Source organism: Miscanthus floridulus, chromosome 2 (assembly GCF_019320115.1).
Source record: "Miscanthus floridulus cultivar M001 chromosome 2, ASM1932011v1, whole genome shotgun sequence".
Classification (NCBI taxonomy): domain Eukaryota; kingdom Viridiplantae; phylum Streptophyta; class Magnoliopsida; order Poales; family Poaceae; genus Miscanthus; species Miscanthus floridulus.
The window spans coordinates 8,701,359-8,722,209 of NC_089581.1; the positions used below are offsets into that span (position 1 = coordinate 8,701,359).

General features: G+C 43.0%; 2 protein-coding genes across 3 annotated transcripts; both read right to left on the reverse strand.

Moving 5' to 3' along the window:
- Positions 1-773: 773 nt before the first annotated feature.
- LOC136516350 (protein NO VEIN-like) lies at positions 774-14,755 on the reverse strand. 2 transcript variants are annotated; one of them, XM_066509728.1, is made up of 13 exons: positions 14,040-14,755; positions 11,906-12,240; positions 11,134-11,764; positions 10,856-10,960; positions 10,030-10,222; positions 8,146-9,914; positions 7,830-8,042; positions 5,386-7,653; positions 5,201-5,313; positions 4,657-5,044; positions 4,161-4,478; positions 2,577-2,834; positions 774-2,325 (listed from the first exon to the last, which is right to left on the reverse strand). In XM_066509728.1, exons 1-13 carry the CDS (start codon positions 14,610-14,612, stop codon positions 1,183-1,185), a joined length of 8,307 nt encoding a protein of 2,768 aa, XP_066365825.1. In that variant the 5' UTR covers positions 14,613-14,755; the 3' UTR covers positions 774-1,182. The 2 variants fall into 2 exon arrangements, with proteins under 2 accessions (XP_066365825.1, XP_066365833.1); XM_066509736.1 differs by lacking the exon at positions 11,906-12,240 and having other exon boundaries at positions 775-2,325; positions 14,040-14,170.
- A 706-nt stretch (positions 14,756-15,461) lies between these two features.
- On the reverse strand, positions 15,462-20,087 carry LOC136516361 (hydroxyproline O-galactosyltransferase GALT6-like). The gene is given in 8 exon segments (XM_066509748.1): positions 15,462-16,151; positions 16,568-16,675; positions 17,832-18,005; positions 18,094-18,222; positions 18,293-18,307; positions 18,309-18,581; positions 18,706-18,938; positions 19,030-20,087. Coding segments are annotated over 8 exon segments (1,959 nt in total). The 5' UTR covers positions 19,850-20,087; the 3' UTR covers positions 15,462-15,944.
- Positions 20,088-20,851: the final 764 nt, after the last annotated feature.

Consider the following 20,851-nt stretch of genomic DNA (forward strand, 5'->3'; position numbering starts at 1 on the left):
GCGTCTCCGCCCTCCGCCCTCCGCGAGCGAGCAGCTTTTCTTATCCTCAGCTGCAGAGAATGAACTGCTCACTCCATCCTAAATTATAAATCATTCTAAGATTCTCGAAGAGTTAAATCATCTCAAGTTAGATCAAATTTACATGACAAGATAATAATATTTACGATGTCAACTAAGTATCATTAGATTTTCATTAATTATACTTTCATACTATATGTATTTGATGTCATAAATATTTGTAATTCTCTCTATGATTCTGGTCATACTTGAGATACTTTGACTCTCCAATATTTTTGGAATGACTTATAATTTAAAATAGAGAGAGTAGCAGTAACTAATATATGCAGCTGGAAAAAAAAGGAGAAGCGAGCGTTTTGACGCTAGAAAAACTCTGCTCTATACAATAATCTATGGCCCCATTCGTTTCGCTGAAAAAATAAACCGAAACACTGTTCCGGTTGATTTGTTATGAAAGAAAAAACACTGTTGCGTCTGCAAAAACAAGCTAAAAAATACAGATTATAAGAGATGCGAACATGGCCTATATCTAGCAGATGCTTTGACGGTAGGATACGGCTGGGAATTGGAAGAGACATGGCCCAATGACATGCCAGACCTTAGCCTCCAAATTCGTGTTATAAATAAATAATAAATAATAGAGAATCACTTATTGGGATAACGGTTAACTTCAAACGTAGCTCCGACAAATCCGGGGTTTCCACGCAGGCACCTTCAGAACAGTCGACGGTTTTAGTATTGCTCATTAGTTAATAGCACATGGTAAAATCAAATTGCATCCATTTCTGTACAACTTCATGTTTAGTTACACAAGCAACATATGTGACAAGGTCTCTGGGCCAAAAAAAAAAAAAGGAAAAAAGTTACATTGTGTGACAAAAATATCAGAATGGGTTGACTCGAGAGCTGCCAATGGAGAAGATTTCTCGAGTTATTAGAATATAGAAAAGGGGAGGCTACTATAGACAGGCTGAACTGTATGTAGTCTTGCACTCATGCTGTACCCCATCACTCCCCAAAATGGAGAATCTGCTAACTTGGATCAGCAAATACTTATCAAGATGAAGATACTCACTCCAGTCCTTTATACTGATTATTAGTCAGAGTAATAACAATCTGCAGAATGATCATCGGCGCTAGCCTCAACAAAACTGACATTTTTTTCTAGGTCGCTGCTGACGAGATTATGTGTCTGGATATCAGGAGACCAAGCCGCAATACTTTCTGCTTATAAAGCTTGTGTGGGTTTTTTAACATTTCTATACTTGCTTTCTTTGTACCTAACATGACACGAGCAATGCTAAATAAATCCCCTTTCTCCAAGGCAAACTGCCATTCCCTTGGTGAGACGTCAAACCAATCTTTTCTTGAAGATACAGTTGTTTTAACCTCCACATACTCTGTGAAACCCTCTGGGTGTGTTATAACAATATCATAAGGCAGTCCGGTTTCAATTTTGTCGTTCACCCACCTAACATTGTTGGAACCTAGCTGTTTGGCAAAATATTTCTCGACCAGTGCTTCACCAAGCCTCCCTGTTCTTAACTGGCTTGCATCTGAAGGCCGCTGATTCTTGTCTTCTGCAAGATTGGCCAGTTTCTCATCGAAATTTGTTAACTCAACATGTACCGTTGGGCTTGAACTTCCAGCCTCCTCCAAGTTCAAATAAGCAGGTGCATTGAAAGGTTCAGCAGACATCGCCATCTGAGGCTCATCAAAGATTTCCGCTGAACTATCTCCAAGCAATGTAGTTTCGGTCCTTGGTTTCTCTTCTATAATCCAATCCCCTTCAAGATCAACAGAAAGCAAACTATCTTCGGTGTGTCCATACATAGCAGGCATGTTTAAGTTTGATGAAGGTCCAGCATCATTCACCTTTGCCTCTTGCATGCTTGCATGCTGGTTTATGAGAGGTGTTCTGAAGATGGGTGCTGTTCTCCAATGGTTAAGAGGCCAACTTGAAACCATTCCTGCTGCCTTCTGATGATTGGGAGCACTGAATTCACGGACAGGTTGGAAATCAATCCCCTGGGTATCAGCACCACCTTGGTTGGCTGAACCTTGGTTGGCTGCAGACAAGGAAGAGAAGGACCAGACAGCTTCATGTTCAGGTAACTCAGGAACATTCTGATTATTAACGATAAAAGACTCTATTTGCTCAGCATGGGTGCCAGATTCAGCCATAGTTTTGATCATGTGTAGAAAATTTGCAAAATGAAGATCAGGGGATCCATCAAAGAAAATTCTAGAAAGCTCCAAAAATACTGAATGTGAATCGGCATCTTGTGTTGCGTATAGAGTATCTCCCTGCAAACCAGTAACATGTAAAAAAAATCTGAAGGCAGAGAAATTAAGCAGAGCAAAACTTCAATTTTAAGCGTTAACGACATAGTGGTATGAAGCTTATGTACAGATGGCAAGTTGATGAATACAGCCAAGAAAGAGATTTCAACTTAAGGGCCTATTTGGAATGGAAGACATTTAAAAAAAAAAAGGACATTGTATAATCTGACTATGTAATTACTTGCTAATGGCAGAATCGAACGATAGATACTGACCTGCAAAAGACAATGACATTTGAATCTTTTCTTAGAAGAACTCTCAAGTCCCCTCAGTACATACTTGTGGAATAACTTGTCAACAACTACTACTTGCAGATTGCTAATCTTCATGATGTCGTTTTCCTGGAAGTTGATATAAGTATCTCGATGCATCTTATAGATGTACCGTTGCATGTATGGCAAAAGCCAACAAATCAAGGAAACCTTTTCTCTGTTCTCTGATGTACCATAAAATATTGCTTCACGATACACAACCTACGTAAAGGTAGAAAGAGTGATAAGAAACAAGGAACTTTAGCAATAAAAAAAAATTACTTCAATATGTATTTTCATACTTCTCCTGTTTGTGCTCAATGTTTTTAGTTTTTTTTTTTTGAACCGTAAATACAGCAAGTGAGGCCCTCACTGTAAGATTTTATATTTTTAAAAAAAACTAAACAAGCAACTATACACAAAATAGGGAGGAGAAAACAAGAAAAGAAAACTGCAAAGCAACCAGGCAAGAGAAAAATGTTTTTAATTCAATTACATAAAAAAAGAAACATCTTAACTGGTAAAATAAGCACATACTCTTAATTTACCACCACTCTGCTATAAATAAATAAATAAATAAGTAAATAAAATTGATGTGGTCTATTTGCACTGTGCCATAACTAGAACTTTCTGCAGCTAGCCAACAGATTAGTATAACCAACAACCATGGTGCTCATGATAGACATTGACACTTTCAGTGACTAGTGAACAATCTTCGTCCAGAGAAAGCTGATTTCCTCTGCTAAAAAAAACTCGACCCCTGGGGGTAAGACCTCCCCCAAGGCATTGACGGAAAGGTAGAAGATTCTCTTCCACACGGTCGAGAAAAGGCCACAAACCCCTCGCGATGTGCCACAAACGGCGAGGACGCGCCTGCAGCCACGTATCATGCTGCAACCATTAGTGGAACATGTATTTCACTGAAAAGAGCACAAGGAGTGGCCTTTTTTTGTGAGAACAGGGAGTTGAACTCCCGACCTGTAGGTTACACTTCCGCTTCCCTACCACTGCACTAGGCACATGTTCTCGATTCCTCTGCTACAAGTGCTGCTATCAAATTCTACATTATTGTGATGAAGTGATATTGTCATAATTATAGCATAGAATAAATTGATGCTGATCAGCCATTTTTCCACTCTTTAAACCCAAGAAAAAAGGAACAAGATAGAATTGGTAAAAAATGGTGCATTGGAAATGGCTAGAGCACAAACACTTCTTTCAATATAGATTTTCTTTGCCACAAGTTTCCAACTCCACAGTTCTCCATTTCTCACCCGTTACCATTAGTAGCCCCATATATAGGTGAGATTGATTGAAGAAAATATTTTAAGTGGACAAAAACCCACTTGGGCCATAATGACTTCTTTTATAGAGATTGTCTTGGAAAATGACTTTAATTATAGTAATAGCTCCAATTACATTTTCATGGGGTTTATTCCCATTTTAATTTGAATAACTTATACTTACCTTGTTAACATAGCTCTTCGTGCACATGAGAAGCAAGCTAAAAATTGAAAAACATGAATACCATAAAAAGATGTCTATTACCTTTGAAAGTGCTTGGATGCCTAAGCTTTTCATCAAAGAAGCAACTCTTCCATACAGCATTTGCTTATCCTCAGAAGAAAGGTCACCAAATTGTATGAAGTAAACATCACTAGAGTTAATAAACTGTTGCTTCAACTCATCATCATCTACCCAGCAAACAAGGCTAAAAGAAGAATGTAGAGAGACCCATTTATCGGCTGAGGTGGGCAATATTGTTGTTTCTAATTTCTGAAGAGATTCTTTCAAGTACAATATATCATTCATCTTGTCACTTTCAGACTGAAGATACTTAGCCCATCTCACAAATACACAAAAGACCTATATATAACATGAAAACAAGAGATAGTAAGTTAAAAAAGATAACCTTGCTAAACACAACTGCCAAAACTTTTTTGCACCTTCAGTTCAGGATAATTCAAATCGTGATTAACTGGGAGTATCTACTTAACAGTTAACAGTAAGCTATAAAATATACTCATGTAGTAAAGCAACTTACATGGTTTGCTGCCTGTGAAGGCAATGCAATGGTTGACAGCTGTAGCAGCATCTCAACATAATTTGATGTTGTTGGAGCCTTTGGTACACCACATGTCAGAGTAAAAAAATCACAAAGGTTTGGATAGGCTGCAGACAGCATTCTTCTTGGGAACATGCTTCTGTTTTTCGTTGCAACGAAATCCTCGGTTATTTCAGAGCATCCTGTTGGGTCATGCCAATAGAGGTTTTCTGGAGCCAAAAACCTTCCAGGAATAACCTCACTTGCCCGAGGACGCTGTAGTGGTGTAAATATAGAGGGAGATGACATGAACTCCCGTTTAATGTCAATCTTTGAGTCCGCCACACCTTCTGACAAGAAGGTATAGAATTTGCACATCTGGCTCATGCTGAAGAAAAGGAAGGTTAATATATTAATCAAAAAGCAAAAGGAGAAAAGGACGGCTAAGTGATTATGCTTCGGATTTGCATAACAAATTTGTGGCTCATATATTTCTCGAACACAGTATAAGTGTATAATCTAGATGGAGAAACCTAGTAGTTACCTTGCTCTAAAGGGGACCTTTGACGTTATCCAATACTTCAGGACCATCAATGCATCACAGTAGGATACCTCTGTTTTGAACCCAATGGCCTTCTTAAGTGAACTGCTAGATACCTGTCCCAAAAAGAAATAAGGTGAGGTAACCGTTAAATTCCAGAACAGTTTGGTAAGGACAGATTCACCAACCTGTGGTACAGCATATGGAGCCACACTACCAAAAAGAGAGCGGACATTTTCAGAATCATAGAATAAATCTGTTGGATAATGAAGATCCTCATCCGTTCTTGATGCTATCCATTTGAAGCTTTGAATGCACTTCATAAATGATGACTCAACTGCTCTGTTTTCACCACAGTGTGTAGCATCTGTGAGGATTGTAGATTTTGCACTATAATAATCATCCCAGAATCTATCAAGAACCTCCACAAGATATATACAATTTTCCCTGCATCTTTTTGAAGAAAATATCGATAAAATTCTAGATAATTCTGGTGACTCCCAGTCATACATGGTACAGGGTTTTGCAGATACATCAGCTAGAGAAAGGCCTCTTGCTAGAAGAGAATCAACTTGGGATAAACTTTTTTCAACTTTCACTACCTGCACAAAATCAGTCACACCCATCTCTTCAAAAAATCGCCTCCATTTTTCCCATTCAAATGATGATGACTCTGAACCATGATGAGTCAAATAGCTACTATCAAGTTCAATCCAACTAATTTCTACATTCTGAAGCAGTCTGCTAACGTCCACGGAATTTCCATAATCTTTACTGAAGTGAATTGGTTCATCAGCTGGGCTCTTGTATCCATGGTTTGTAAGGAAGATAGGACTCTTCCGTAGTTCTGACACTATCCCTTCTTTTTCAAAGTTACAGCTGGTGCAAGAAGACTGAAGATGAACCATAATAAAGCTCAAATACTCTCTAATCATTCTATCAGCCACATTAGCATCTAAACCGTTACGCAAGGACACCATGATGTGATTTTTAATAATGTCATGCCCAGACAACTTTCGCACCCCAATCTTTTGGAGCATGTCTGCCAGATCATTTATTCTGACTTCCTCCATGAGGTATTTATTTTTGCAGCATGCAGAGAGAAGATTTGGACTTACAGTTCGAAGATTACCATATAGAACTGGAAAATTCTGAATGCTACTTCTGCATTCAGGAATGGAACTGACAACATCATATGGCAACCATATAGGACCATCTGAAACAGAGCTAAATGAACCATCTGAAAGTGGGATGCATGGTATTTTCCTAACTTTATCCAAAAGAACATCTTCGAAGCTTCTTGCTGAGGAAACATTTCGAGAAGAATAAGACAGCAGCGTCAGATAAAGGTTAACAAACCAAGCACACAGCCATTCCAGGCCCAATGACTCAATACAACCATCAATTCGGCAAATAGATGAGATGATATCTAGCAAAATGTTTGGTCCATAGTCATGAATACCTAGGGCCCTTGATAAATTATCAGATATAACAATATCTTTTGAGAGGTAACCAAGACCAAGATGTTCATGAAGTAAGCCTTCGGACAATAGCATTTTAGTTTGTTCATCCCAACCCCTAAGCGTATTGCATGGATAGACCCATCGCACAGTAGAGCCATCCAAAAACATGCAGCGGGTCAGACGCAACTTGGAAAGGATCAAGTGAGGAAGCTGGCTGAAGAATCCATGGACCTCTCCTGCTAGAGGAATAAAACTCAAGAAGGCTGTGACAGCTTTTCCAGGGCACCTCTCAAAACAGGGAAGAGCACAAAAGGATTCTTGGGCACTGACAAACAAAGAAGGGAATTCAGACAACAACCACTGGTTCCATGCACTATCTGCATCCACTTCCTCTCTGGAAGATGGTAAAACAAAATCTCCTTGAAGAATGAATTTAAGACCGTAATTCCTTAGAGGAAGAAAAGCAAACACAGGTTGCTGCTTCAAGTAAGGTTCATAGTCTCCTTTCTCAGTCTGCTGCAAAGTAAATGCCACAGCTATCTCTGTGGTGCACACATCATGCCGCACAATGGTACCTTGTAACCTCTTACTGACCACCAACCAACTCATTGTCTCAATCCCATGCGAGATTCTCACAATGCCATCACCAAGAACCTCCCTTCTCATAATCAGAAGTGTGTCATCAAACAAATTCTTAAACTTGATACATTTTAGTCGATGAAGGAACAGCAGTAGAGATGGGTGCAGATCTGAAAACAAAGACACAATGGAGCACATACCAGTGCCCTCCCTAAATTTTGATCTGAAGGGAAGTAAAATGCAAGTGTTCCACAACGAATGGGCATCCTTGTCATCTTCAACGGCTAACATTCTACTAAAAGAAGTGATACTGTAAGGTGGAACTGCAGTTGGCAACACAAAACCAATCTGGCCATCTGTGATATCAAATTTCACATGGAAACCATTTGAATGGATCTCCGGAGCATCAGTTACCTACAAAACATATAAGTGGCAAAATTAATTGGTATATTCATTCCCCCAGACAACTCAAAAGTCACACAAGATATAGGGTATGTACCAACAAACTATAATAAGCAATACAATAGGGAATCTATGAAACCGTGGACAATATATAGTAACTTAAAAGTTATTATTGTGTTAATACCTACCCGGAAAACTGATTTAAATCCAATGCCTTTATTTCCAATATAACCCTGGTTTGATCCTTTCTTTGTCGAGTTACCAATATCACAGAGTGCTCTAATGTTCTCAGCAGAGAAGCCCCTCTCATTGTTTAGAACAGCAATACCATTCTCTTGGAGAATGAATGCTAATGTTGGTTCAACATCCTCAGGATATGTATTGTCGTCAGCGTTCTGTACCTGATATATAGATCAGCAAAAAAAAATATTCTCAACTTTCTATGTAACCTCCAAGCACACAACAAAAATCTGAGTGTAAAGGAAGAGCATAGTTCAAGCTTACAAGCTCAAGAAGTAGATGAGAATCCTGGGAATATAGTTCTTGCGAAAGGCAATGCAATGCTCTACCAAGTCGAGCATGCTGCTTCTTTAACAAGCTATTCTCAGTGTCACTTAGTGCCTGATCCAGACCAAACTCTTCACGACGTATAGTCTCAATAACAAGAGATGCTTCTTCAAGATTTGTTTCTTCCATCCTGGAAGTTCTGCTAGTATGTAGTTCTGCAATATCTGCCTCCGTTCCAGCAGGATTTAACATCTTATTGTCTTCATTATCTATACCAACCCGATCATTTATGCCAGGAAACAATTGTCTTCTCTCATCCATCATATTAACATCACTAGAAATATGCATGTTAGAATTTTCATGTGTGGCTCCCTCAGATGCAAGCTTGGCAGAAGAATGCATTTCTGTCTGCACATGAACTTCTTCAGTTAAACACAACCTACGGCAATCTTCAACCCATTCTACAACTCCAAGTGACAAGCCAATATCATGAAGCATGCAAAGCTCCCCGTTTTCAGTGGCTTCATGCAACATAACTGCATGCCAGTTCTTAGTAACAACCCGAAATCCTGCCAATAGTATGTCTGCTGCAAGACTACGGAATTCCAGAGGTAGATGACCAAGACAATCAAGTACAAATTTTGCGATCAAATGAACTGTGTTATCAAAGTTTGGCAAGCTATCAGACTTGATCAATCTTGCAGAAGACACCTGAGAGCTTTCTTGACACTGACCAGCAAAACAAGTAGAGCTTTCACTACTTAGGTTTTGGGGCTCGTCAGGCATAAATATTTTGTTTTCGGATTTAGCATTCATCAAATCATTGTTGTTATCTACTATGAGCTTTATTGCTCGCTGTGCATAACATTTTAGCAATGACATTGGGGTGCTCGTAGAACCATTGTAAATGTATAGCACTGAAAGCAGTTTCACTGCCACTTGAAATGGTGAGCGTTGGATAATAGCTTCCAGAAACTGGTCAACTGTGGCTGATGAATCTACTCTAATAAACCTACCGTCTGTGGTCGCAATGCATGCTAGCTCTTGAATTGGACCAGTATTCAGCAACCAATGTACAAAGGAGCCCAGTGTAGGAGCAAATAGCGAATCCCAATGGGACCAAAGATGCAGATCAGACAGCATAGGAGCCCTCAGTAAACAATTAATTGCCTCTCGTGAGCAAACTGTACCACAATAATAAGATTTTTCAGCGACATTGTTCCCCAGTTCATCAACATTCCCATGTCTACTTGGCAAAGTTCCAGACCACCGTTTCTCCAACAAAGAGATGGAAAATTTTAAACTATTTGTTTGTATGTCTTTCTTCTGCCCCTCAATGAAGCCAGGAACTCCTCCACCAGATTTGTCTTGCACGATATTAAAGCTTATTGTTGGAAATTGCCTTTTAAGAAGCATCACGAAACTATCCTCTGAAAAGCCACCATCTTCCAGCCAATTACTCTGAGCTTGACAGAGTAAAAATTCAATTTGCTGCTGCAGTACAGAAACTTCCAGAGATGAAGAATTACAAGTACCCTCCTTCAAGAAACTACTCAAAGCAGTTCGGAACTGATGACAATGTTTGTCCAAAAACTCAAGGAATGTCCCATGGCCAAGAGCACTGAATTGATTTGCTGAAAATTGAGTAGTTACCCATGTTTCACAATCATTAAGTGCCCTCACTTGCAAAGTCACATCACCAGAGACTTTACTGTTGGATTCAATATATTCCGTTATCCTCCTGATGACATCATCAATAGCAACACCTGCATGAACAAATGGACATATGAAAAAGGGACATTTGTCTGTAGCAGCGGTTCAGCAGAAAATGAGTACCAAGTGCAGTTGAACCAAATGAGAGAGAGAAGAGAGAGTACACACTATGTCCAGTCCTCTTGTCTTCACTCTTCTTATGGGCTCCATCAGTACAACCAGTATTTTCTTTACTTGGAGGCTCGATTTCCATAACCTCGGTGGTGGTGTTATGAAGAGGGCTTGAAGATACATTATTCTCACTAGCAAGCTGTATCACATCGTAAATGCTATCCAGCAGACCACATCCCATTGATTTAACCTGCATGTCCATGTGGCAGCAAAGTTTGAAGAAAGAATTCAAAATGGTAACACTGATCCAACACATCAATAATCAATTAATAACAAAAAGAAGGGGCAAAATTCATGTACTAAAAAAATGAATATGCATGGTCAACAAATTTCTACCTCTACATACCTAGAATAACTATAATCTGGCCTGTTCATAGCATCACATTCAGAACATGCATTACTACCTGAGGTTTCAATCAAACACCTAAACAGGTGAACATTTGAACTTTTCCTGAATCGTAAGATCTATCACATAATCGCTTGAATGTCGAGCCAAACAGAATCATCATATATCATGCCCTATTTTAAACTGCTCAATGACTAGATCTTTTCATTCATTCTAAAGGTATAATAGTGGGGTGTGGAACACAAGAGAAAAAAAAAAAGGAATATAGCATGAACAAACATGCCTACAAAAGTCCAAATCATATAAGACTACTCGAGGGAACTACATGACTAGAGAAATCGAAAATCAGGACAACCAGTTCCTAATTTGTGTGTTATTATCACGCAGGAAATGCATGTCAAAGGTCATTAATGGATAGTAACTAGAGTAAAGATTCACAATTCAAGTCAAATGAATAAAGGAGGATAAACAACTCACAGCAACGTTGAGAAGGCCAATGCCTGGGTACTGTGAGCAGAAATTTATTATTCTCTTCTTCTCTGTTGGTGTTCTTCCATAGTAATTTGCTAACATTTCCAGAACCTGCGTCAGTTACAAGTACAATCAAATTAGTTCTAGAAACAGGATAAGTCCAGACAGAGCAATTCGATAGAGAAAAAGGAGGTTGTATGCTTGCAGCCTCATTAGATTACTCAGCTTCACAATTACTTTAAGAAAACATAGATTCAATTATCAATTATGAGTAATAAACGTACCTGTTGAACTGGATGCTCACGACATGTTTCCTTCCATGTTGTTACAAAATTCTCCAGCTTACCTATACTTAGGAAACAATTCGGTGATGCTTCATGCTTTTGCAACTTTTGATGCTTCTTAGGCTGCTTGCATGAACAGCTAGGACTCCCGATTTCTTCAAACTTTCTTTTTTCACTTACTTTCCCTTTTTTTCCACTCTCTTTTGGCTTGCTATTCTCTAAAGATGGCCTTTTATTAATTTCAGATTTCAATCCAAGCCTTTCCAGTTCTTCAGTTTTTGACGGATATGGACAGCTATTCACACGCTTATCACCATCCTTTTTGTCAAGAACAGAACAATCATTCTTATTATCATTGTCATCAGATTTACCATCCTCAGAACCAGTATCACCATTAGTTTCATCATCGGTTGAATCAAAATGGATATGCTTATTGATGCCTGGTAACTGCTTTATACGATTAGTTAAAGAAATGAACCTCTTGTCCAAAGCCTTCTTGTGAGTACGGAAACTTGCATTTTTCAACAAATCCTTCTCCCGACTACTATTACCAAATCCACTCATATTTCCTAGAAGCTTCGCAGCAGACACTTCTGTTTGCTTGGCCTGTTGTAGTAAGGAAATATGCAACCTACAAAACCTCCCTAAATTAGTAAAAGTAGAATGGCATTTCTGTTTCAGATTACGCGGAGCACACCAAAATCAATATTAAAATCACATGTGGAAAGATAATAAGTACATAGAACACCACGATTTCCAAACAAGTACCTACCCCAAGCTCTGTACCCGCACACCAAGTTTTTCCTTCCCAGAGACTGATTTTTTCTCTGTAAGATGATTCAAGAAATCTACAATTGTGATTCTTTTCTTACAGTTGTCCACAAATTTCAGCAGGACATTGATAATCTCCTCACTAGAAAGCTTAGGCACCACAGACAAATCAGCCGACACTAAAAAATAATGTGCAACTAGCGGGTGCTGAAGGAAAGGTCCCAAACCCAGCTCTTCAAATTGTACAACCCCCTCATTCTTGCATATCTCAACCTCCAGATCATAAACCGTTACAATTTTTCTTGCTGCAACATAGCAATGTATGAATGCGTTCACCTGAAAAACGCCAAATAATGCCCATCAAAAGTAAATTACCAGAATGAACAAGAAATTTCTACCGAATAGTAATGACTTGAGACTAATAGAAGGAGCTAAGCAAGAATTGCAATTGCATGCGAAATAAAATTAAGCCCTCACACTTTACTTTCCGTGAAAAGGAGCAAACATCAAACTACCCTGGTCTAAATCGACCAGTATAGTTGATAAGATAAAGCAACTGACTACTTCCTTATTAATGATTCTAGTTTTGTTAGATGCTACTTATGCTCATATCCAAGATAACTAGCTTTGGTCATGTACCACAGTCCACAGCTTAATTTTTGCAACGAGAGTTGTAGTGACTTCTAATACGATTAGACATACATCCCATTTGAGACCAGTGGCGGGCCCAATGGGTAGTCCAGGTAGGCCCAGGACTATCCTGGAATTTGGTCCAAAAATTTTTTAGTACTTCACGCAGCCCATGAAAATTTGGCCCATTGCTCCTCTTTCTCCCGGTCAAGACCAGCAAGCGGCCGAGCGAAGCCGTCTCCGTGACTCCACTCCCTTCCCTCCCGACGCTCGCGAAGTCGCGAGTCAGGCGTGCCGCGTGCGCGACCGCAGAGCCAGCCGCGGAGCCGCCCCCACCCCGCCGGCCTGCCCTGCCAGCGCCCAGCGGCCGTCCAGGCGTCCAGCGCGGCAGTGCCAGCTACTCCGCTCCGCCTCTCCGCCAGTCCGGCAGTGGTGCGCCAACGCCGGCCAGCACAGTCTGTGTCTGTCTGTCCTGGACGCACTGCCTGGTGAGTTGCCGTCCTGGAGATCTCTCTTCCTCCTCAATTTGTTCACTTGGAGGCTCGCTGGGTGTCCGTGGTCCGAGATCCGTCTGGATTTTAGGGGTTTAGATCCGTCCTGGCCGCTGCATTGACCGCCGCCGGTAACAGTAGCCTTTCCGGTGGCTGCTTGGCGCGAGATTCTAGGTACATTTAGACCTAGTAGACGGTGAAGTTATCTCTCACACTAAAATCGTCTGGACAATGCTGGTTCTTGCAACCCAAGCTCTTTAATCTTGGAGCTGGCCCGTCGTCAACTTTGGTTCAGTATGCTTCGTCCTTCGAGGAACAAATCTGGGCTGTGCTTGTGCTGTTAATCTGTTATTAGGTCTGATGTTCTTCAACTAAATGCTTGAGTAATGTTAGTTTAGGTTTACAGTCGTAGATTGGAAATTGGACTGTAAAGGTTTCGACTGTGAGCACTGGAATGTAAATTTGGTTAGGGATTTGCTCTCTAACAAGCTTGTTGACACTAAGAAACATGAATTTTATGGTTTGGTGTACTTAGCCCTTAAATTGGCATTGATCTTACTAGTGGCGACAGCATGTGTTGAAAGAGTATTCTCTGCATTGTGTTTAGCGAAGAATAAGGTGAGAAATAGTATGAGTGATAGGTTATTGAATGATTGTTTGATTACCTTTATTGAGCGTGATATATTCTCCAATGTAAGCGAGGATGGCATAGTTCATGCTTTCATGGCAATGAGAAAGCGCAAAGCAAAAGCCTTGAACTAGAACTTGTATTGTAATCTCTTATTTATGTAAGACCTTATCTTATGTATAATCTATTTGTGCAAGTTTCGGATCTATTTATATAAGTTTTGAACCTTTCAATTGTATTATCTCAATTTGGTTAATTTATAGCCATTTTACCGAACTTTTTCTTTGAATTTTGTCGTGTTGCACAAGAAATTTTTTTACTAGGACTACCCTGGTTTTAAATCCTGGGTCCGCCACTGTTTGAGACTACAGGTACTGAGTGCTGACCTTGCCCTCGATTAGGAAGAGGTCCCGCAGGAGTGGCACATCCTGGGGCTGGACGCTGAGGGAGTCCCACGAGTCAGCCTTGAGCGCCACGAGCACCGCCTGCGCTACCTTCCACACCGTGACGCCCTCCCCGCCCTTCACGAGCTCCTCCCGAGCCTTCGTCGCCGCCTCTTGCGCCCGGTCGAGCACGGCCTGCTGGTTGCCCGGTGGCGGCTGCTGCTGCGGCTGGGAGCCCGGCGGCGCAGGTTTGGCAGCGGCGTCGGGTTTGATCGGGCGGTGCTTGGCGTTACCGGTAGGGGCTTGATGGTACGCATGGGAGGCGAAGTGATGCGCCTGCACCTGCGCCTGCTGCTGCTGGAGTTGGTAGGCAGCTAGGGCAGCGGGGTTCTGGAAGAGGAAGTTATTGAAGAAGGGGTTAGGGGCGAAGCCGTAGGGGTTCATCCCGTGCAGCGCCGCCGCGCCGGGGTCGGGGAACGGCATCGAGGCGGCGCCATAAAATTGCGCGGCGGCGGCGGCGCGAGGGTCGTATCCGTGGGTGAGCCGAGGCCGCTGGTGGTGATCCCGGCGGCTCATCGAGGTGGTGCCCGGTGGGGATTGAGGCGGAGACAACGTGGAGGGGAAGGAAGAGGAGGGAGGAAGAGAAGCTAGCGCAGCGCGCGACGGCAAGGTCGGCGCGGCGGCGTCCCTGGGCAATGGGTCTCTGGCCTTATATGGCAGCAGTCTGGTGTTGGTTTTCCAACCCGTGGGTTTCTGGGGTCTTGGTTTTATGGTTACAACTCTTCTTGCGGCAACGTCAGTTCCCAGCCCGTGGGCTGAAGTCGAAATTGTTTACGCTGCAGGCTTCTTAGGTTGGGCCTCTTTTGGCTTAGTGTATGTTGCTAGAATTTGTGTGCATTAGATGAAACGTACATGTATACAAGTATATATTCACATCGAATTTGCTCTAAATGAGGTTAAGAGCTATATCCATGTCGGAGTTAGATCGCAGTTCCGTGAGCGGTCTTATTTGGGAGTTAAAGTACATAAAGGCAAGCAAGTGATCTTACAAGTGCAAGATGTCACAGCTGAACTGAAGGTGTGCCAGGTACTTAATTGTAATTTTGCCTCCAGGGTAGTCATTCATACGCCTCGTTCATGTGATTTGGTTGCTCATGAGCTAGCTATTGTCGGAGCTGGTCTTAGTCCGGGTTTGATCTCGGTTCGAGATTGTATACCAAGTTGTATCCAAGTCCTGGTTTGCTAACGATATGGCCTCTGTTAATGAGTAATGGAGAATTCTTCTATGTTCAAAAAAATATACTTTGACACGTACAAAACGACTTATAATTTGGAATGGAATGAGTATTTGGAAGAGGAGTAATAACTGCAGTTAAATGTCAAAAAAAATCAGAGCCGAAGTCGTGAGATAGTGACAAGTCCACCTGCTAATCAAGTCATAACTTATGACCATGTTAAGAGAAGTTGCACAGCAAAATTATTGTACACTGCCAACATCGCTCAACTGTACCAGCTGGGTTGTCTATGACTGCAACCACAGCCAATCGTGCCAAAAGTAACAGTTATTTAACTAAGCTTTCTACCCGTCCCATTTACAAATCAAGTCCCCAAGCAGGTCTCATACTGCCCACAGAACTCCGTCTATACGTTGAGAAAAGAAGAGCACCGCACGCTCAATCAGGAAAGGCGTTACAGGCTGCAGTACATTCCCCTTTATTCCATTTCCAGCTGAAACACCGCCTGGTCAGCTATACCAAAAAAAAAATCCGTTAAATGGCCATTTGTTAGTCATCTCGAGGGCTTAATCTATTTTCAGCCAACATTCTTGAAGTTAATCTCGAGGCTTCTAGGTTCTCAACTCCTTCGTGAGTAAGGATTGGCCTACCAGTACCACCACCTCCATTGCTGCTATCTCATATTGCAACATTGGGCTTTTCCAGCCTGCAGCTTGTCCCACAAACACAACATCTGCCTCGGTGATTGGTAGTGTGCAGTGTAATAATCATCTATGCATCCGAATTGACAAAACTTGACGCTGTGGACGTATTTAACAAATCTGGTGTTGCTGAACCGCTCGACCCACATGCCCATGCTCACATCCTCCATTTTGAACAGCTGCACAGCAAGAAATGAAATTTAGACTCTTGTCGGCATCATGTCCCATCTTACAAACCCATGTACCAGCTATCTAGTGATACGGTAATCAATGGTACTCCCTCCGTTCCAAATTATAAGACGTTTTGGCTTTTCTAGATTGATGACTTTTGTTGTGCATCTATATATATATATATATATATATATATATATATTATGTCTAGATACATAATAAAAGCTATGAATCTAGAAATGCAAAAAACGCCTTATAATTTGGGACAGAGGAAGTAGTTTATTTAAGAAATTCTGAAAGGAAAAATGATCAGGTAGGTCCCCAGTTATTGTAAATGAAGAATGCAAACTGTTTATAACAAGTTACCATATGTGCCCCTATTAGTGTCACGCAATGCAGACCAGAAGCAATCAACTGAGCTTACCCTTAATTTATGGTTTAAAAATTCGGATAGAATGGAATCTGCGATGTCAGAGGATATAACATATCCAGGACCATTTGCATAGATGGGATAATCCTCTTCTGGCCATTCCTGTAAAGCACAGAAGATAAGCATAGATGAGAAAATGCATGCATTAAATGTTGAACTTCAGAGCAGTCCAGCACTCTACAGGCAACATGAAGGCGCACTTGGTAGTTGGTAAGAGAATGAAGTAGAAAAGGATAAAAAGGGCATCTCTGGTAAACCATCAATTTTTCCGCTGATATACTGAGTCAACGAGTGAAGTGAGGTAGAGGATAATGCTTTGCTAAGTTTTGTATTACTGGCACAAGAATGATATAAAAGTGCTTTATTACGAGATAAAAGGTTGCACAATCATATTTGAGGGTAAGACCGTAAGATATCTATCTTTGTACAGACTAATTCAACAAAGCAATAAAGCCAACAGTAGTACAGCAAGCCAATCTCAGCAAGAACAGTCCTATGTGTTTGCAACACAAAATAGCCTCATAATTTTAACAATGAAAAAAAAAGGTATTGATTAAAGAAAAAAAACTGTAAACTGAGTGAAGTTTAGAAGATTCAAGGCTACAGCTTCCTCAGTACACATGAAACAAAAGTCAACACACATAAAGCCTGTTCGGGAGGCCGTATCGTATCGTGGATTATTTACTGCTGGCTGGTTTGGTGTGAGAGAAAAACACTGTTTCTGGCTGAAAATTTACGATCGTTTACGAGCAAGCGAACAGGCTGTATAGTTGTCCAGACCAAAAAAAAAGACGAATTATAGAAGTAAAATAGTGCAAAAACATTTACAGGAAACGGATTGACAGAACCCCTTTTGTTCCATGGGGAACCATAATTAGTTAGACAATTCAACTCACGGAGCTAATTTAATTGTTAATCCATGTAGCATTGGCACATTAACTCATTCAGTTATGTGATATAGTTTCCAGAAATGAACCTTATTAGATTTCTTTGAACAGGAGAAAGATTCAGTAAATTTGACATAAAGTACCACGAATCAATTTTTACCTGATTTCAAGGCTTCATGAACAATTTAGACCCTACTAGGGAAACATGTTTGACTATTGCTAATGTTGTTTGCTACCCAGACAGACCAAATACCATATATCGAACAGTTCACTACAGCAACATAGTGCGCAGGGCATCTTCATTTTCATTATTCAATCAACGGAAGGAGAAAGGGCACATGAGATCATTGTGGAATCAAATATAAGTTTACCTCATAAGTAACAGCCCATTTCCCATCGCGCAACGGCTTGTGGTGGTAATTCATGTTCCCTATATAGAGACTTACACCATTCTGGATTTTCTTCACTTCAGCCATTACTGAATCAAGTCTAACAAAAGTATCATCATCACACTTCATTATGTATCTAGCGGATAGAACATGGACCTGAGAGGACAAGTTCATTATAGTGACAAAGTGTCTTACAGTAACTTCATTGTAGCAAATTTTGAAGAGCGAAAACACTTAGACATACCCCATACTCGCATATGGCAATTGTCTTAAGAACAACCAAATCATAGCTATCCATGAATGGCACAATAACAATGTCCCCGAAAAACTCAGCCTCCTTTTTCAACTCCACATTAACTTCATTTCTGCCATGCTGCAGAAAAGAACAATGATCAGCTCAAGCCCAACAAAAAAAGTACTCAAGTTTGGTCTTCAAGATTTACCAGGGCAACAAAAAAACCGGGCCACAACATTCGACGACTTCTGGGCAGCAGACATCCATGTCTTTCTCGCAGCCATACGCTCAGCAAAATGGTTGCCTGCTGACAGGATACCGATGAAAATCTCAACTGGTTCGTCTGGAAGGTGAGGGGCCTGCCAGCTGGGTAACATCTCTAGGTGTTTCTGTGGAGAAAAGCTAGGATGTGTGGTGGGCAGAGTCCCCGCGAACACTGATTGCACATCAAGGTCCCCATTCAATGATAAGCCAGTAGCATCCTCAAGAACAAATCCCTACCAGCACCACCAGAGACAAAAGTTAACAACAGTGCCAAACACGGGCGGCAGTGCACCAATATTAATAATATTACAATTCCATTCCCCGCCCATTCATGTAGTACAAGCGAGAGCCACTTACAGTGCGGTATGGAAATGATGTCACATGCCGTCCATCAACATTCACATGGTAACCCTCCAATCCAGCAGTGAGAGTTAGAACAAACAGGCGGTCCTCCACGAATGGGTATGGCCAATCAACGGAGACGGTCTTTGCGCGGCCAATGAGCCGGTTCAGCCACCATGACGTTTTTGACTCCTCCGACCGCCCTTCATCATCCCGAATCCACTTCTCACACTTGACCAACCCATCCACTGCAGAACAATCCAATCAGAATAAAATCCTTGGGCCAATGTAATCAGTAGCTTAACAACACTTTATCTGGTGACAGTGGAGGGTGCAGACCAGTCTCCTCGTCGGCACGGGACCTCCAGCCCTCGCAACGGAGCGGAGTGCCCCACTGCATGCGGTAGCAGGTGTTCTGCTCGATCACCGGCTTGCCGCTCCAGTCGCCGCGGAGGCGGGGGTTGAAGTGGAGAATCCTAGGCGGATCCTCGCCGTCCACCGTCTTGAGCCCCTGCAGCTCCATCATGAACTGCGACACCATGATCGGCTCTTCCCCCTCCCTGAGCATCGTGATCTTAGGATCCCGCTCAGGGTGCGCCTGGTGCGGCGTCGCGGCCACCGTGATATACGAACCCAGCGTGAGCCCGCACGGCAGCTCCACCGTCCGCCCCCTCTCCCGGAACTCGTCGCCGCTAAGGACGATCGAGTGCGGGCACTTGCTCTTCTCCTCCTCCCCTGACGAATCACGCGAGGACGCCAGGGCCGTCGCTAGAGCCTCCAGGTCCGAGAACACGCGGGCCCCTGACTCGGCGGCCTCGGCGGCGACCTTGCGGAGCGAGCCGGAGCGGGTGGAGTTGAGGTGGCGTAGCTCGAGGCCAGAGACGATCCCCGCCAGCCGGCGCGCCCGTCCCCGCCCCGCGTCCGCCGAGAGGGTCTCCCTGTGCGGGTGCTTCGCGGGGCGCACCGGCGCGGCTCGCCCCGCGCCGTCGAGGTGGAGCTTCCGCGACGCCCCGGCGGACGCCCCCGCCCCGGGCAGGGACGTGGACACGAGCGGCGACTCGAGGAGCAGCACGGCGAGCGCGTAGGCGAGGGAGACCGCCACGAGCACCTGCATCGCGCAGCGGCGGCACGGTGCGCCGGCCCCCGACGGCCTCCGCATTGTGCCAGGCGCCGCGTCCCCCCGCCACGCGTGCCCTAACCCTAGGAGGAGGAGGAGGAGGAGGAGGCGCACGCGGGCGAGCGGACAGAGCAGTGGCAAGGCGAGGCGCGCGAGGGAGGCTGCGCCCGCGCGTGCGCTCCGTGGTGGTCGCGGAGGGAGGAGCAAGGCAGCGGCGGAGGCGGTCGAGCGGACCAAGGGGGAAGGAAAGTGCCCGAGCACTTGGGACGTGCCGACGGGGCGTGTTATACCAGTTGTTTAATAATCGCATATAAGCCCGCTTACTTTAATCGCTAATCCCCTCTTGGCGAATGTTAATTTGGACCTTCCCCTGATTTTGAAAAGCCGTGCGGTCTGGGGGGTCGGCGTGATCGTGGCGCGGGAAGGCCGCGTGGGCTAGGTGCATGGAGCTTGTGGCTCGTGCTGCGGCCGTGGGCGGCGTGAGGAGGGCGGGTTGTCCCATGGGCTGGGTCCTTGCAGTTGCGGGGCGGGAGGGATCCACGTGGATTAAAGCAGCGCGTGCCGGGCCGGCCGTGACTGCTGTTCCGGGTGGGCGAGGGATCCCGTGCGGTGGGGCGCTGTGTTGACCAATGGATTTTCGAAGCGGGTGCGCTTGTGTGAGATAATCAGATGAAGAAGGTTAATAAAAAATTGGATCGACGGCTGAGTGGCCTTGAGATACGCTCCCATTGTTTAGGCTAAACTATTGGCCTGACACGATCTTATGGATTTGCATTGTTCGTTTATCTGACACGATAGATTTTGTTGGTCTTTTGTTTCAGCACGGGCGCGCCGAGCGGTTGGAATAAATTTTTATTCTCTGGTATCCAAGTGTAGCTTTGGCTGTTCCTCCGACATCGTGCGCATGTGTGCCTCTTAGGCATAGTCTTAGCCTTTTAGACCCATCTTAGTGGGTTTTATTTATATTTAATTTAATAGGCTGGCATATAGATGTTTATTATAATATCGTAATGTTTTAAGAAAAAAAATAGTTTTAATCTAGAT

Bases quoted from the DNA above. Each gene is read 5' to 3' on its own strand.
- LOC136516350 (XM_066509728.1), bottom strand. From the start codon at position 14,612: ATGAGCCGCCGGGATCACCACCAGCGGCCTCGGCTCACCCACGGATAC. The intron at 10,961-11,133 runs GTACGTTTATTA...TAACTGACGCAG, and splicing joins GTGAGCATCCAGTTCAACAG to GTTCTGGAAATGTTAGCAAA. The intron at 9,915-10,029 runs GTGTGTACTCTC...TTGTTCATGCAG, and splicing joins AGACAAGAGGACTGGACATA to GTGTTGCTATTGATGATGTC.